At 44.1% G+C, this 15,897-nt stretch overlaps 1 protein-coding gene across 1 annotated transcript in view; it reads right to left on the bottom strand.

Moving 5' to 3' along the window:
* The window catches only part of LOC311222874 (myocyte-specific enhancer factor 2C-like), a gene marked incomplete at its 5' end in the record, with an annotated part of 58,694 nt that extends 43,222 nt beyond the window's left edge, over positions 1-15,472 (bottom strand). The window contains 1 exon segment of the mRNA XM_084307523.1: positions 15,414-15,472. Coding sequence (XP_084163649.1) covers positions 15,414-15,472 — 59 coding nt within the window.
* Positions 15,473-15,897: the final 425 nt, after the last annotated feature.

The following is a 15,897-nucleotide window of genomic DNA, read 5'->3' as shown; positions in this document are numbered from 1 at the left end:
GATATTAATATTAATTAATTGATTGATTGGTGTTGCTATTCATATTAATATATAGTGTATATTAATAATATGTTTTCATCTGTGTCCACTGACACACAGTGGGGGATGTTTTAAAAATATAATTTAATATATATAATATAATAATTTGTGCTTCACCTAAAAATTTGGTCACCAGCCTCCACTGGTAGACACGTGAATGTGTCTGACTGTATTCATTATAACTGTTGTGTAATTGGTATGAGCCGTTTGCTCTTGGACTCAGGGCATTGTGGAGGACTTTCGCTAGAGGGAGCTGGTGGGCGTTGGTCTGGTAACAGGTAGAGGTGACGAAGAGGCTGGTATCAAGGAGGAGTCTCACTCGCAGGGCTTCCTCTTCACCGTTTTCCACAGAGGGAAGAGGACATGTTGGCGGAGAGCCTTCTACCTGCAGAACACGTGGAATACCAATTGTGCATCGGCATGTAGTAGAAGTAACGTTGCGTGCTGTGAGCTTATTTCCAAAAGTATAGTGATTAGGGTACGCCAAGGACGAAGAGGACGTTCGACAGACGGGCTGTGACGACGACCATTAAAGCGCTGCGTGTTATTATGTATAATCGGAGAGTTAGCCTAGCCGCACCGGCTGGTAGCTTAGCTAAAGTATAGTGCATTAGCCTGTTAGCTCAGCACGTCGTCTCGCCCTTTCTACAGCGAAAGAAGAACTCTTCACCAAGAGGCTTTCCTGGACGTCCATGGCATCACTACAGACTACCTACTTACCGCCAGACCAGCCCTGCCTTTGAGTACCACAGGTGACGGTCTCTCGGGACCTTTTACAGCCGAACTATCCTAGACATTGTATGCAGGGCTAATCAGCACCTTGGCTATATACCCTCATGTGCGGGCGAGTGGATTAAAGGTGCATTCCGCACCTGCAGCGTTGGGAACTATCACCCGTTTTATTTCGTAGCATGCTCGCTAAGAGTGAAGGGGCTGTCACGTTTTGAGCCACCACGTTCCCGAGCCACGAGAGGGCGCTCCACCTTTTATTATTTTAGGTAATGCCGGCTTAGCTAGGTACTATTATTTCTAAAGTGTGGGCCCCACTTATTTTTGGTTGTGTGTGTACGTTATGCTGCCCATGTGTTTATGTAGCATCTTATATTTAAAGAGGGTTATCCGTCAAGTAGCTCATTTGTGCATAGTGTTATTGTCTTGCTGCAAATGTTACCATAGTGGTGTTGTCTTACCGCCATAGGGCGAAAGTCACCAGTAACATAAAATGGTTATGAGATGTGCTACTGTCGTGCCCACCTCAACAGTATAGAGTCTCCAGTGAGGTAACATGGTTATACACTGTACACTGTGGTGCTAAATTCTTTGAGTAAAGGGAGATGCGGATAATTGGATTCTGTGGGTGTGTGATTTAATGGTCCATTATTGTCTAACCCCTTTTGATACCCTATATTTCACCAAGCGGGGCAGGTGTTAATTTCAGGTCTCTCCACAGAGAAAGGTATGGTACTGCTTTGGGGAGAATTACACCAACCACTACTTCCACCGGGTGTGAGGGTGTGTGGAGCGTACCAGGGGAGCGTGGGTGATTAAGCGGTTACTGAGTATTGCCCTTAAGAGGCGGGAAGGACCAGTACACCAGTCCTAGGTCGGTAAATCCTAAGGCCCTATATGTCACCTTTGCTAAACTTAAGCCTAGTACCCCAACACTGCAGTCGGGGGCCCAGCTGGACTTAGCTCTGCCGAGTTCCTACTATCCGGTGCCAGTAGAATTGCACCCTCACCAAGTAGGGATAATCCACCCTTCTACATATAGACAGAGTTGTCTGTATATCCTGTATGTCATAAATGTCTGGATGTAACAGTAGTGTATATCTGTATGTTGTGTATGTCATAGATGTTATGATGAATTTAAAATGGGGGACCCTGATGTAAACAAGACAAAAGTCTTTCTCTGGTCTGTATTGTACCCATTCTGCAATCTGTTAAAGTTTTCAATCAATCAATCAATCAATCAATCAATCAATATATCGTTTAGTAACGTTAGCTAGCTAGCTAGTGATTGATCGATTGAAAACTTTATTAACAGATTGCAGAATGGGGACAATAAAATAGCTTAAAGACGTGTTTTCACCATGTTAAGGCTAGACAGCTGGCTAGGCAGCTGTATGCTAACATTAGCCATTGTGAGATTGTCGACTGACAAAACCTACCGTGCTGTTTTTAGTGGGAACAAAGTCCTTTCGGTTGGTATTTTTAATCCACTTCTGGCGAATATCTTGGTCGTCTGCACGGCCAGGGAATCGATGCAAACGGTATTGTCTCAGACACGGGCAGTGGTCGGTCAAGTTGAACACTTGAACAAGTGAGGTACAGAGCCACGAATTTCATAATAAAAGCGGCAGCTTAAAAAAAATAAACACGCTTGCGCCCAAAGGACATTTTATAAAACGAGGCATGATACAATACTATACATACAATACAATACTATGTATTTTAGCCAAAACATGTGGTCAGAACACAACATTGCAGTGCATTTTGTCCATTCGCACGGAGCTTTTCCTGAGGTAGTGAGCTAAGTTGAAGACATTGGTGGAGGTGTTTCCTGTTTCATAATACGAATTTCATAATAAAAGCGGCCGCTTAAAAAATAAATAAATGAGAGCTTGTGCCGTTTCAACGTTGACAGTTATCAATCGCTTGCGCCCAAAGGACACTTTAAAAAAAGAGGCATACAATACAATACTATGTATTTGAGCCAAAACATGTGGTCAGAACACAACATTGCAGTGCATTTTGTCCATTCTCTCTCATTCTCTCTCTGCCTCTCTCTCCCTTTGTGGAGCGCAGAGCTCCTCCTGAATGAACAGAGAGCAGGCACGTCGTCACCAGCTGTATTCGAGCGCCCCTGTTGGTCATTGTTACCGTTAATACGGTGCCCAAACGGTGCCCAAACGGTGGTCCAATGACAATTCATGGCTTCATCTGTATGCCTTGGAAAAATACCGTATATCCATTTAGCTTTTTGAAATTTGACTCAAAATAGCGTGCTGGTGTTCGCTACAAAGGATCGGCGGGCGGAAATTCGGAACGCAGATGTTTGCTTTACTCGGCCTGCGGGATCAGGATGATCATGTGAATGATGTGATTGGCTACATTATTTAACCTGAGCCTATGCGTGATTGCATGGTTACTGGACCCCTTCTCTTCTCCCTCTACACTAAATCACTGGGTAACATTATCACGTCTCATGGCTTCTCGTATCATTGTTATGCCGACGATACTCAACTCTTCCTCTCCTTCCCTCCCTCAGATATCCACGTCTCTGATTGGATCTCGGCCTGTCTGTCTGACATCTCCGCCTGGATGACGACCAACCACCTCAAACTGAACCTAAGCAAAACAGAATTGCTCCACCTGCCGGCCAAATCCTCTCCCCTGACTGACCTTTCCATCACAGTCGAGAATGCAGCTGTGACCGCATCCCCGACCGCCAAGAACCTTGGTGTTGTCCTCGACGACCACTTCTCTGCTCACATCGCAGCGACAACCAGAACCTGCAGATTCCTCCTGAGCAACATCAGAAGGATCCGCCCCTTCCTGACAAAAGAAGTCACCCAACTCCTCGTCCAATCAACAGTCATCTCCCGCCTTGACTACTGCAACGCACTGCTCGCTGGCCTCCCGGCCGCGTGAACACTTTCGGCAACCAATATGCACTTCCGCGTTTCTCTGATTGGCCGAGCGCGCGCATGCGCATGAGCCGCGACGCGCTCCTCAGAGGCAGGAATACTAAGCTCCCCCTTAAGCTCCAGGAGAGAGGAGAGAGGAGAGAGGCTGAAAACCCGCAGTTCTTGCCCGACTGATGGGAGCCGAATCCCGGATCAGATTTTTCTGATGAATACCCCCAAAACATGGAGGTCCCGAACGCAATTTATACAAATGGAAGTATTGATTGCGCCGTAACGAATCATTAAAAGAAGATACCGTTAACTGGAATATGTTGTGCCTTTACACATATGTTGAATTATGTAATTGGTTTGTCATGACAAACAAATAAAAAGATCGCGATTTACCCGGTGGCTACAACAACACACAGTGATGGCGCTCGGCCAATCAGAGAAACGCGGAAGTGCATGTTGGTTGCCGAAAGTGTTCACGCCTCCCGGAACGCAGCGGCCCGCCTGATCTCAAACCTACCGAAGGCCCATGTCACCCCACTTCTTAGGGGCCTGCACTGGCTCCCCATTGCTGCACGAATCTGCTTCAAGGCCCTCGACCTAGCATACCGTGCGGCAAAGGGGACCGCTCCCGCCTACCACCGGTCAATGGTCTCCAACTACACACCCTCAAGACCCCTACGCTCTGCATCTTCTGGCCGCCTCAGACCTACTCCTATCCGAGCTCCGGGAGGGTCATCAAGGAGAAGCCGCCTATTCTCAGTCCTTGCCCCACAATGGTGGAATGAACTACCCACCCCAGTTAGAACAGCCGATACCCGTCCAATCTTTCGCCGTCGACTAACGACGCACTTCTTCAACCATTATCAAAAAAAAAAATAATAATAATAATAATAATATCTAACCCTAACTAACCTTACTGTCATGCACTTGTCCTAATAAACTAACCTACACTGTAGCACTCAACACTTTGATGAACATTGTTACTCAGCTGATAGAGTTGTGCCCTTCCTGATGACTTGTCATACAGAAGTTGTAAGTCGCTTTGGATAAAAGCGTCAGCTAAATGACTAAATGTAAATGTAAATGTAGATAACGTTAGACAACCTCATGTATTAAACTAAATTCAATCGTTTACTGGGCCATTTTGTTGAATGATTCAGTGATGTTGAAAGAAGAGCTGTCGAGGCTCTGCACTTGGAGCGAGTGAGAGGATTTTGTGTTGACAAGACAGGTCCGTGAGGGGAGGGGGGGGGACAATGCCCAAGCAGCGTGTGTCAACAAGGAGAGAAGCTGTAGGAGAGAAGACCGCAAGTACGTGCATCCAAGCTGACTGCTGTTTTTTGTCTTTTATTTTTTTACACAAAAGTTTACGTGTGCGACAGATTTCAGATGTGCACGGGAGCATTTGAACATGTGCGCGTGCGCGCACGGGCGCACGTTAGAGGGAACAGTGGACTATGGTATTGAATGCTGAGCTGTAGTCAATGAACAGCATTCTCACATAGTTCCCCTGCCTCTTGTCCAGGTGTGATGCTGCTGTGTGCAGCACATGGGCTATGGCATCCTCCATGGACCTGTTGGGGCGATATGCAAATTGCAGGGGGTCCAGGTTGATGGGGAGGGAGGAACTATGTAGCCCTTCACAAGCTTCTCAAAGCACTTCAGGGCTATAGAGGTGAGAGCTACAGGGCGGTAGTCGTTGAGGCAAGCGGGCGCAATTTTTTTTGGGGTACAGGGATAATGGTGGACAGCCTGTTCTAAGGACAGGTTAAATATGTCAGTGAATACCGGGGCCAATTGGTCGGCACAGACTTTTAGGACGCGGCCGGGGATACCGTCCGGTCCTGCTGCCTTCCTGGTATTCACTTTCTTAAAGGTCCTCCACTGAACACCTTTCTTCTTCAGGTTGTTCAGAGGGGCAGTCATGTCAGAGAAGCTGGGGATAAACTTCAAGGCCCTTCATGGTACCACCCCACCAGGCCCAAAAAACGCTGCAATTCCGGATCCATTTCCACCCCTCTGTCAGATATCAGATGACGTTGTGGAGTTTCCTAAAGACAGCAGACACGTCTTTCAGATGCTACTCCTGGTCTTTTGAGAAGATAATAATATCATCAATATACACAAAGCATATATTTCCCCTCAGCTCCCGTAGGACTGTCTCCATCAGTCTCTGGAAAGTCACTGCTGAATTGTTTTGCCCAAAAGGCATAACCCGGAATTGGAACAACCCAAAAGGGGTAGCCATGGCTGTCTTTGTCTTGCTGGCCTAATCCATAGTAACCTGCCAGTAACCTGACTTCAGGTCAAGTGTACTAAAGGATGTCATGCAGGATGGGCATGGGATATGCATCCAGTTCAGTTTTCGCATACATTTTCCAAAAGTCGACACAGAAACGGGGACTGCCATCCGCCTTCAGAGGAATTACCACCAGCATCTTCTCAATGTGCTCCTTTATGACCCCACACTTGTAAGGAGAGGTACGGTATGCTCTGCACCTCATCCTTTTCTTAAGATTGCATGGGTTGCCATTGTGGTTCTTCCTAACTTCCCATCGCACACAGATGGCCATGTCTGAAACAGAGCATGAAGCTCTTCTGGGTGCTTGTCCCATAGCTCCCTCCCTGTCGCAGCTGCTACAGACCAACCCTGAACCTTGCTAGTCTTCTGGACTAGGTACAGGGGCCTCACCCTTCTACCAGGTAAGCTGTTCTGGGGTCATGTGCAGGAAGGGGGAAAAAGTTAACTGTCTCCCTGTTCTCAGTCCGTATGTCATTTCCATGACATTGATTATGGCGCCTGTTTTTGCTTCTGATTGATCTGCAGTAAAACTAAATGTCTAACTAAAAGCCGCTCTGCCTCCAATCCCAGCCATTTCAGAGCAAGATAACAAATTAAAGTATGTCCCTTAACACATTGGTTGCCAGCCGGATATGACGATTTATCGCTTGGATGCCACCACGTTAATCAATGGGAGGACGAGCACATTTGCGAACGCATAAACTATATCTTAAATTATGGCTATGTGTCTAATACACCCGTCGCTTATCAATGACTTGCTTGCAGTCAACATGTACGAAACGGATTGTTTTTTCATCAGTACATATCCGCTTTATACCGTTTTGAATATGAGTATAGTTTCGGAGAGTTCTAGTAATTTCAGAGAAATGCCGCGAAAATAGCCATTTACTGGAATACACAAAACACGTTGTCATTTTCCAGCTGATTTATGAATAGTTTTCAAATAAACGCTAGATTATCGAGAGTATTTGTGTTTTATGCACAATACAAAAGCGGGCTGAAAATAATTTATTCGTGCCGCGCTCAGCAAAACTGGTAACATAGATTCCTTACCTCAGATCAGATGTTCTGCAAAAAGATGAATCCAATTCCTGATCGCCATTCCAAATATTGATCGCGTTTATTGATCCAACGTTATAGTCCGAAACGCATAATCCAAGCTGCTTCCAGCCTCGCCAGTGAATCTGGTAACACGACACTGCTTGCCAGAGATCCTGGACCGGAGTATTTCTCTGATGCACCTTTTCACTCAATCCAATCCAATGATGTGCATTACCATCCGGGAGACAATAGGGGGCGGTATTTGCCCTTTTCGAGCTCAGAGCCATTCCCAATGATAATGTCAGGCTGGACGGATGGAAAATGTATGGATATCGCTAATAAAAGAAATAACGATTAAATAACGAGAAATCTCGTTATTGGCAACCAACGCCACCACATGTACTGACCCTGTCGCTAATTTTAAATCTGCTCAGAAAAAAGAGCACAGCAGCACACTCTAAATGCATTAATGACAGCCGTAAAACTCCCCTCTAGTGTCTTGTCTGTTCACTACAGCAGGTGCTCTGAGACACTGACATGTCATACTGATGGAGCACACAGATCTGTCAACCATTCCACGGTCGCCAATAGGTGCAGTTGATTTTAATGTAATTTCTCGAGTGCTGCTCTGTTATCTGCCACCAGGAGGCGCAAAGCCTGACAGAATGCTGTGATGTCGTGTTCCAGAATTGCAGCCTAAATTGGATAGCCACTGCACGTTCAGAAACAGGTCTAAAAAGGCATAGCACACAATGAAAAATGTGTACATAAATTTGACATGCATAACTTATGATGATGAAGTTGAGACAAGCTTTCTATAGGCTTTTAAAAATGTAGGGGAGCAGCCGAGATAAATCGCTGATCGAAGCACAACTTTCCCAAAATTATTACTGATATTTCCAAAACGAAGATACAAGATCATCATTAGATATTATTTCACAAACCTAACATTACCATCTCCCAAAAATATATTTATCCCGACGTTAACATTATTGGACGAACAAGAAAAAGATGAAGATGGTCAGCCTATTGTATTGACGCCGCTGTGTTACAAACTTGTCATTCATCCATGGTTTTGTTTCAGGACACCTGTAGTAAATGCGAGGGGAGGAGGGGAGAAACAGCCCAGTGCTGCAGTTAAGTTGCTCCATTCCCCACTTGTCATCATGCCTTTACAAGGGTCAACGTTTTATTTATCATCTGAATTTGATGATACAATCGAAATGTTCTGAAAGTAGATGATGCATTATAGGAGATGATAACTATCCATGGTGTGCTTTTACATCTGGAGATTACTGCAGGAGTCTATAGTTCCAAATGCACCTTAATGCAAAAAGAGAATGGCTCCTTCTTCAATTGTTGTCATAATGAATCTAGGCAACTACGGTACAGTAACGTTACTATTGTCATGTCACCTAGACTAGAGCGTTAAAATTAAAATCTGATTACAGATTCTGATTACCGAAAAAGAAGACAATAATTGAAAGAAAAATAAAAGAAGGATATTTTAAAGTAAAAACAACAGGTCACTACAAAAAGAATTGTACGCTATACAAACTGCAGTTTAAAGTAGGTTGCTCATCCACAGTCGAACTACCCCCTGCTGAGGGAAATAAAGTCCTGGCTGATGACCTGAATGCCTTCTATAGCAGGAGTGACATGGCATCAAAGTCACACCGTTCACACAATATCAGGGGGACGATATTGGAAATAGCTGCTGCATGCACACTCACTGAATAGAGATACAGCAAGGTTCTTTCAAAACCATCTGGCTATCAGCCCCTCTTGAAGTGTAATCAATTTGTTTTGCTTTTCTTTTAGGCTTAATGGCTGGAATCAGAATGGATCTATTGTGGGACTGTACTGTATATACTCTAGGCTACCTCTGCTACAGCACCATGTGACAGAATGAGGGCACCTAAGCTGTGAGGTATTAGAGAGGAATAATGTTCTTGTTCTGCTGCAATTACATAATTACGCATTTTCTTTGTTGTCGCAATAGCTGAAATTGACTGGCAAACAATTGACTGGAACCACTTTAATTTCGCATATGCATTCTAATAAATAAAGTTGTGCTCCGTTGCTGCTACTATGGCAACATGTCTCAAATCAGGATTTCATTATTTGACTCAGTATTTCCCCCATATCACACATATCTCCCACAGAAGCACCCACCATTGCAAATGGACCTATCTCAAACCCTGCCATCTTTTATTGATCCTCCAATCACAACTGTTGCTCTCCTCGAACAAACAGTTGTGATTGGAGGATCAAGAAAAGGAGGAGCTTGAAATAGGTCAACTGTGACTGATACCTGTAATTTGCCCTGAGATGTAAGATAAAAGGAGGAAGAAGAGGAGATGGCATTTCACAGGTAGGTCAAACCTTTCAGTCTAAGATTCAGACAGAGACATTGTTGACTGATGGCTAACACCTTGCTGTGACATGCTGTGTTCCACTGTCTCCACAGCACACAGGTTTCACCTATATATAAAGATAGAAAACGCCTGCCCTTAGTGGACTTTTTAAATCAAAGCCCTACTACCGCGTGTGTGTGTTTGTGTGTGTGTGTGTGTGTGTGTGTGTGTGTGTGTGTGTGTGTGTGTGTGTGTGTGTGTGTGTGTGTGTGTGTGTGTGTGTGTGTGTGTGTGTGTGTGTGTGTGTGTGTGTGTGTGTGTGTGTGTGTACTGTGTGTGCATGCATTAACGTCATTAAGTCTGACAATGTTGTGGAGAGCAGAGTTGTATTAAGTCCAACAAAAGGCATTCGCCCACAGCGTCCATGTCCTATTAGACACACCTTTTGTTAAGTGAGCAAATTAAATATCAGGGCCAGGACAGGAGGAGCGGCGCAGTCAGTTAATTATGTCTAATAAATCTCGGTCCAAATTGCCCTCCAGGGGTGGAAAGGGCTGCCGGGGAGGGGAGGAGCCGGGGTTGGCACTTTGGTATTTGTTATTCTACCTTTAACAGATTACACACGCTGACTGGCCATCCTTCATCCAGCCGGGAGCATGCGGAGTGAAGGGAGGACGTCGTCAGCGGCACAGCCATCGGTCACCGCTTCTGTTTAACCCCTTCCGTGGCCCCCGGGGGGGGGAAACGCACGTTAATCAGTGTCCAGCAGAGTCCAGCAGAAATGCTCCGCTCTCTAATTAGCTTTGTTTACTCTTTGTGTTTTACAATGATTCCAATGCGTGATTGAATTGTCGCATTTACGTTCCGAGGAAGAAAAGGGGTGACTCTCTCTCTCTCTGCCAGGCCACGTGAGCGGATCGGCGCGGCCGAGAAATCCGCTCTTCGCTCTTTAAAGCTTGGTCCGCTCCGCTAATCGCTCATGTTGACCCCGCCCCCAAGTCGCTCTCCGCTCGCTCCCCGCTCACCTTGAATCGAGCGCTCCCCACTCCCCGCGCCAGATCGCTCGGCAGATTTTTTTTTTTTTTTTTTGGAGCATGGTGTAAATTAGCTCAAACTACAACAGTCTACACCCCCTGGGCCCCTTAACAATTGTTTGTATTGAGCCGCGTTGTAATTGTACCCATTCTGCAATGTTAAATAACGTTGTTTATCCATTCACTAGCTCTATTAAGCGATGATAGGCTAGCCGAGCCACAATGCTATGGTCGCTGCCATTAACGTTAGCATGTAAGCTAACGACAACAACAATGGCGTCGATACTTTTTCTAACAGGAGTGAGTGAAGGAGGAGGAGTGAAGCCTGAACAGGATATCACAGGTTCACCCTTCTCATTGGTTGAAAATGGCCTTCATGTTTGTACATCGCCATCTGTTGTTTTGGCATTGTACTGCATGTATATTAACATCAACAGTGTTAAACCACTGTGAGCGGCCTGAGTGGATTGGAGCGGAGGAGAACTCTCGCTCCGGACGTCGCGCCGACTCATTTTAAAACCCACTCCTCGCTCACGTCAAAACCGCCCGCTCCGCGCCCCGCGCCGCTCACGCTCCGATCCGCTCACATGGCCTGCTCTCTGCCCACCGGACCTCCTCGTCTGGCATTCGTCCATGCACTTTAGAGTGGTGGTTTTCAAACTGGGGTCCCCAGCAGGGGGGACGGACCCACATGGGTCTCTGGATGATGGATGAGGGCAAAGCGTTACATTTTGCTCAAAAGTATGAATGAAAACAATATACCGTAGCATTACTTTTACAGTATATTATCTACAGAAAATGCCTTTCACTTGGTAGGCTACTGGGCTTTTGCCCTCACCCCGTGACCACGTGGCCCCCTGCTGGGGATCTGCTTGTGGAGGGGAAAGGTAGGGGGGGGGGGGATGACACATTTTATAAAATACTTAGGAACAAATAAGGACAAACAGCGCCTCAAGCTAGACTGGTTTAGGAGGGTGCAACACATTTAAGGGTGAGAGTTAAGAGTCATCTCAGCTAGAGGTTCCTCTCTTCTCTCTCCTCTAACTTTATGAAAGCATCCTTGTGAAAACCACCAAATCAGTTCCTCCTCATATGCCTAGTACGTTACGCTGACCTCAGAAATCCATTCTTGTAGGAAGGAGGTGGTCTGAGGCACATATGCAGATCTTGTGGGCTCTGAGGTCAAGTTCCCAGAACACTCAGCTCTTTGTGCAACACTATGTAAAGTTAAACCCAAACGTGATAAATGTTCACAGCATACAGAGGAGTATTGGTGTCTAAGCTTGGGGAGGGGGGGGGGGGTGCAGGGGTTTAGAAGCAGTTGAGAGATAGGTATTTACTGTATCCAGCTATGTTTTTACTGCCATTTAAAAAGAAAGAAAATAAAAGAAATCTGACATGGGATCATGGACGACTTACAGCTTTACAAGAGTTCAGTTCATAACCTACCTAGGATACAGCGCTTGGTTGACAAGTTAGGATTATTAAAAAATACAGTAGTGTTTTTGAAAAACTTTTTTTTACTTCAACTATTAATGAAGATGAAATTTTCTTTTGCATTTATTGATTTTTCATGGTCAGACATGACCGACAGATGAGGAGAGGATGAACGGGAGAAGAGGCGGGGAAGACATGCAACAAATGTCACTGGGAGCGGGAGGCAAACCCGGGACGGCGCCGGCGGCGTAGGTGTGCGAGGCACTATGCGGTGCGCCACGAGGGCGCCTCGATGAAGATGACATTTGACATTAATATTGGTCATTATAATTTTTTTTAATGTCATTTCACATTTTATCTGTAGACCAACGATGTGGAAGTCGTATACATTTTGCACTGTTAGGGCAGCGGCGTCACATGGGTAAAATAACTGAGGATGCCAATTTCTTTTTAATTAAAAATGTGTTTAAAATGTGTATAAAAAAAACCTTTTATATATATATATATATTAAAGTGTGCATATATTTAGTGTGCATTTTTATTTTGTCACAATATTATTTGGCTTAAATATATATATATATATATATATATATATATATATATATATATATATATATATATATATATATATATATATATATATATATATATATATTTAAGCCAAATAATATTGTGACAAAATAAAAATGCACACTAAATAAAAATACACATTTCAAGTGTAAACATACAGCTATACTATTCCATGGGCTAGATTTAATAAGATTCAAGCTGAGTAAAGCGCTTCCCACACCTCCAGGGCGGCAAATGTGCAGAGGCTAGAGTACTTAGCTTGCTGACGGACCCGTTTTAAGGTGTGGGAAGGGCTTTAGTAAGCTCGAATCTTATTGGCTAGTATTGGTTTTGGACTCCACATACATGAATCACATGGTGGAAGCTGGAGAAAGACACCTCCCCTCTGCCTCCTCTCCTCTGCTGCAGTGACTGCCTGAGTGAGTCTGACAGTGTGTTAGAGAGAGTGAGAAGGAGAAGAGGGAGAAATAAAAAAATATATATATACAACACAGAGATGAAAAATAATGATTTTTTTATTATTATTGTAAACTATATAAAAAATATATATAAATAAATGTTTTTCATTTTCTTCTTCATATTTCATATTTCATATTAATTCATATTTTAATAATGGGGAAGCCTGGCTTCCGTTGGCTTCCAGGAGGATTCGCCACTGTGTAATAAAGGGGTAATAAAATGACATGTAATTGGTTCGCCAAACACTACAGCACAATACAGTGAGCCCGTCGAACTGCGTGTCTCTAGATCATTTACGTGACAGTCTCGTTATGCCGCTGACCCAGGTTAACATTCCCTAGTAGACCTGGGATGCAATTAATCATGATCACGTTCCACAGGTGTTCTCCGTCCAACCTTTTACCTGGCACGATCGTCTTTACACGACAGCATCGACAGGAAGTTGTATATTTCCTGCAACTATGTATCTTGAAACAAAATACGGCGCCTCTCTTGTGTTTCTGGCTCCGAGAGACACGGCGGCGCACAGGTAATTGAATGCTTAGAGTGGTGCGTGAGATGGTCACCATGGCAATTGCTCTGCCAGACTTACAGAGTACAAATACAGGTCGGCTCCTGGTGGTATCCACTATAAACCCTCCTTCTCCTCTGGTTTTACCCGCATCAGCTCTGCCAATAACACAGGATAAATGCTCTGTACAAACGTAGCCTTAAGTCTGTGCACCTCAGTATCGCTGACACCACTTTATTATCACTGTGTGTACCGATTGCATGGACACAGTATTACGTATCAACAGTAATCAGAATAGCCACAGGGACCAGAGATTTATCCGACACTCTTGTGTGCACATGAAACCGAGCTAGATCTGGTGTTAACCTTCACAAACCTGTTCTCTGTCTTCTGTAATAGCAGAACTTCAATTGTCAACCACTGTGTTTAATAGCAACGGCCCTTTTGGGATGAAATTATGGCTGGGGTAATTGCTGAACTTTAAAGATGGATAGACAGCAATAATACCACCAGATTATTCCAAATGTTTTCCCTCTCTACACATTGTTTTTGGCCAAAAACTAATATGTGCCTTTGGGGCATCTTCAAACTGCCTGTTAACACTGCATTTGAGAGACTTTTGTGTGGAAAAAACAACGTGAACTGCACCTTTCCAGAGGCTTGTAAATGTTTGAATGGGGAGCTGTGGATGGAGATGTAAGGGGGAACAGCTCAGATTCTGCCTCCAGGTAAATTGGCAACAAACCAACAATATAGAGGAGTCCTATCTGTGATTTGGGGCCCGGTCACAGGGGCGCAGTGAGAAAGCCAGCCAGGTTTTTATCCAGGCCTAGCGAGGGACATATATCCACCTCATTTCTGAACTAGAAGACCTTAGGAATGGATCAATGGCTAACTGGAGGCCTGTAGACAAAGATAGACGGTTGCTATCAATTGTTGTTGTTAGGGTTATCATGGTTGTTGTTCTTTGGTGGTGGTTGTTGTGCAGCCTTTGCGAAAAGACACAGGCTTTTGTACTTTGACCTTGATACACAAGGCGAAGAGTGAACTCTTATAAACAATCCCGACTTAATGCTTGATGCGTGATTTAAAGCTGGAGACAATGACTAATACAGCATTCGCACTATGGTGAAAAGAGGAGTTGAGAACCCAATATAATTATCTAAATGAAAGCCAGTGAAGTGGGCAGTAGCAGGGGATTGTTGCTGAGTAGCCTGTGGGGAGTATTTACACTCATTATTCAAATTAACCTCAGCCAGGTGTCTCTCTGGACCACTGCATGGCACTGGTGCATTTACATAGTCACTTAAACAGAAATTATTCCCACTGTTGAAACAATGCAGATCATATTCACTGGATCAGCTCAATCCTTGAGCCAGATTTGAAATGGATCGCTTGGATTTAATTAAAAACAAAAAAAGTCCTATTGTTTGTGTAGGTGGTCTTTTTTATTTTGCATGTATTGTGATATCTCCAAAAGTAAAAATTATTAAATTAGATACAAGAAAAGTCTATATCAATTCTACAGTGTTGAGAAAATATAGCAAACAAAGCTCTCCCATATAAATCCTTTAAAGGGATATTTCAGTTCTATACAGTAGAACTGTGAGAAATAGTTCCTAGACTCGTAATTTGAAAACAGCAACATTAGCTCCAAAAACAAGCAGAATTCTGAGTTAGTATTGCATTGTATTGTTTGTTTATAATTCACAAGTATGATATTTAGACTTGTTCCTCAAAATGAATGCAAGTGAATGAGGAGTATGTAACCTGGCAGGACTTTAGTTCTACTAAAGTGAAATATCCCTTCAAGGCTTTACTGTACAGTAGCTATTTATTCATAGGCTAAATTACCAGGCACTGTGCCCTCAGTACTCCTCATGTTTTACTATGTCGGTGATTCAACGACATTACCTGATTGTATTGTTTCACTTGTATCAACTCATTCTGGATAACAGCACTTCCTTAATGCCTAAAATATAGCCCCCCCCACCCCCCCAAAATGTAAAATACTGCCACACCTACCCCTGATCAGCTCTGTAGATGGGGTGAGCCAGCAGCGTCTCTACATTTCGTAGCCGCATTTCTGCAGACCCCTCTCTGATTGGTTGAACTCCATTTTCTGCAGACTCCTCTCTGATTGGTTGAGCGAAGCCCCTCTCTGATTGGTTTAGCTCGTCAAGCAGTAAAAGGCGGATGTAATGTTATCATATCAATCGCGTATAACGTTATTTCGCGTGACTTTGCGGTTTATTCATAACGTTATGCACATTTCACAACACAGCCAGCTGTCAGAAACTGTACATTGTAACGTTATGTTATTTCGCGGCCTGCCCATTTGATGTTCCCAAATCATATTCAGAAAGTATCACAGAGACTTCTATTGACCAAGGAATTAGTTATTATTAGTAAGACACAACATTTCCGTAGCAATTGACCACCAGACTCTTTCTCTTAAGGCATTAACTGGGTTAATTAATATAAATGTTATATTGTAACTGTCTAGTTA

This window comes from Notolepis coatsorum (genome assembly GCF_963971535.1).
Source record: "Notolepis coatsorum genome assembly, chromosome: 1".
NCBI classification, from domain to species: domain Eukaryota; kingdom Metazoa; phylum Chordata; class Actinopteri; order Aulopiformes; family Paralepididae; genus Notolepis; species Notolepis coatsorum.
Note: the sequence above shows the minus strand (reverse complement) of the source record. Positions and strands in the feature narration are given on the sequence as shown.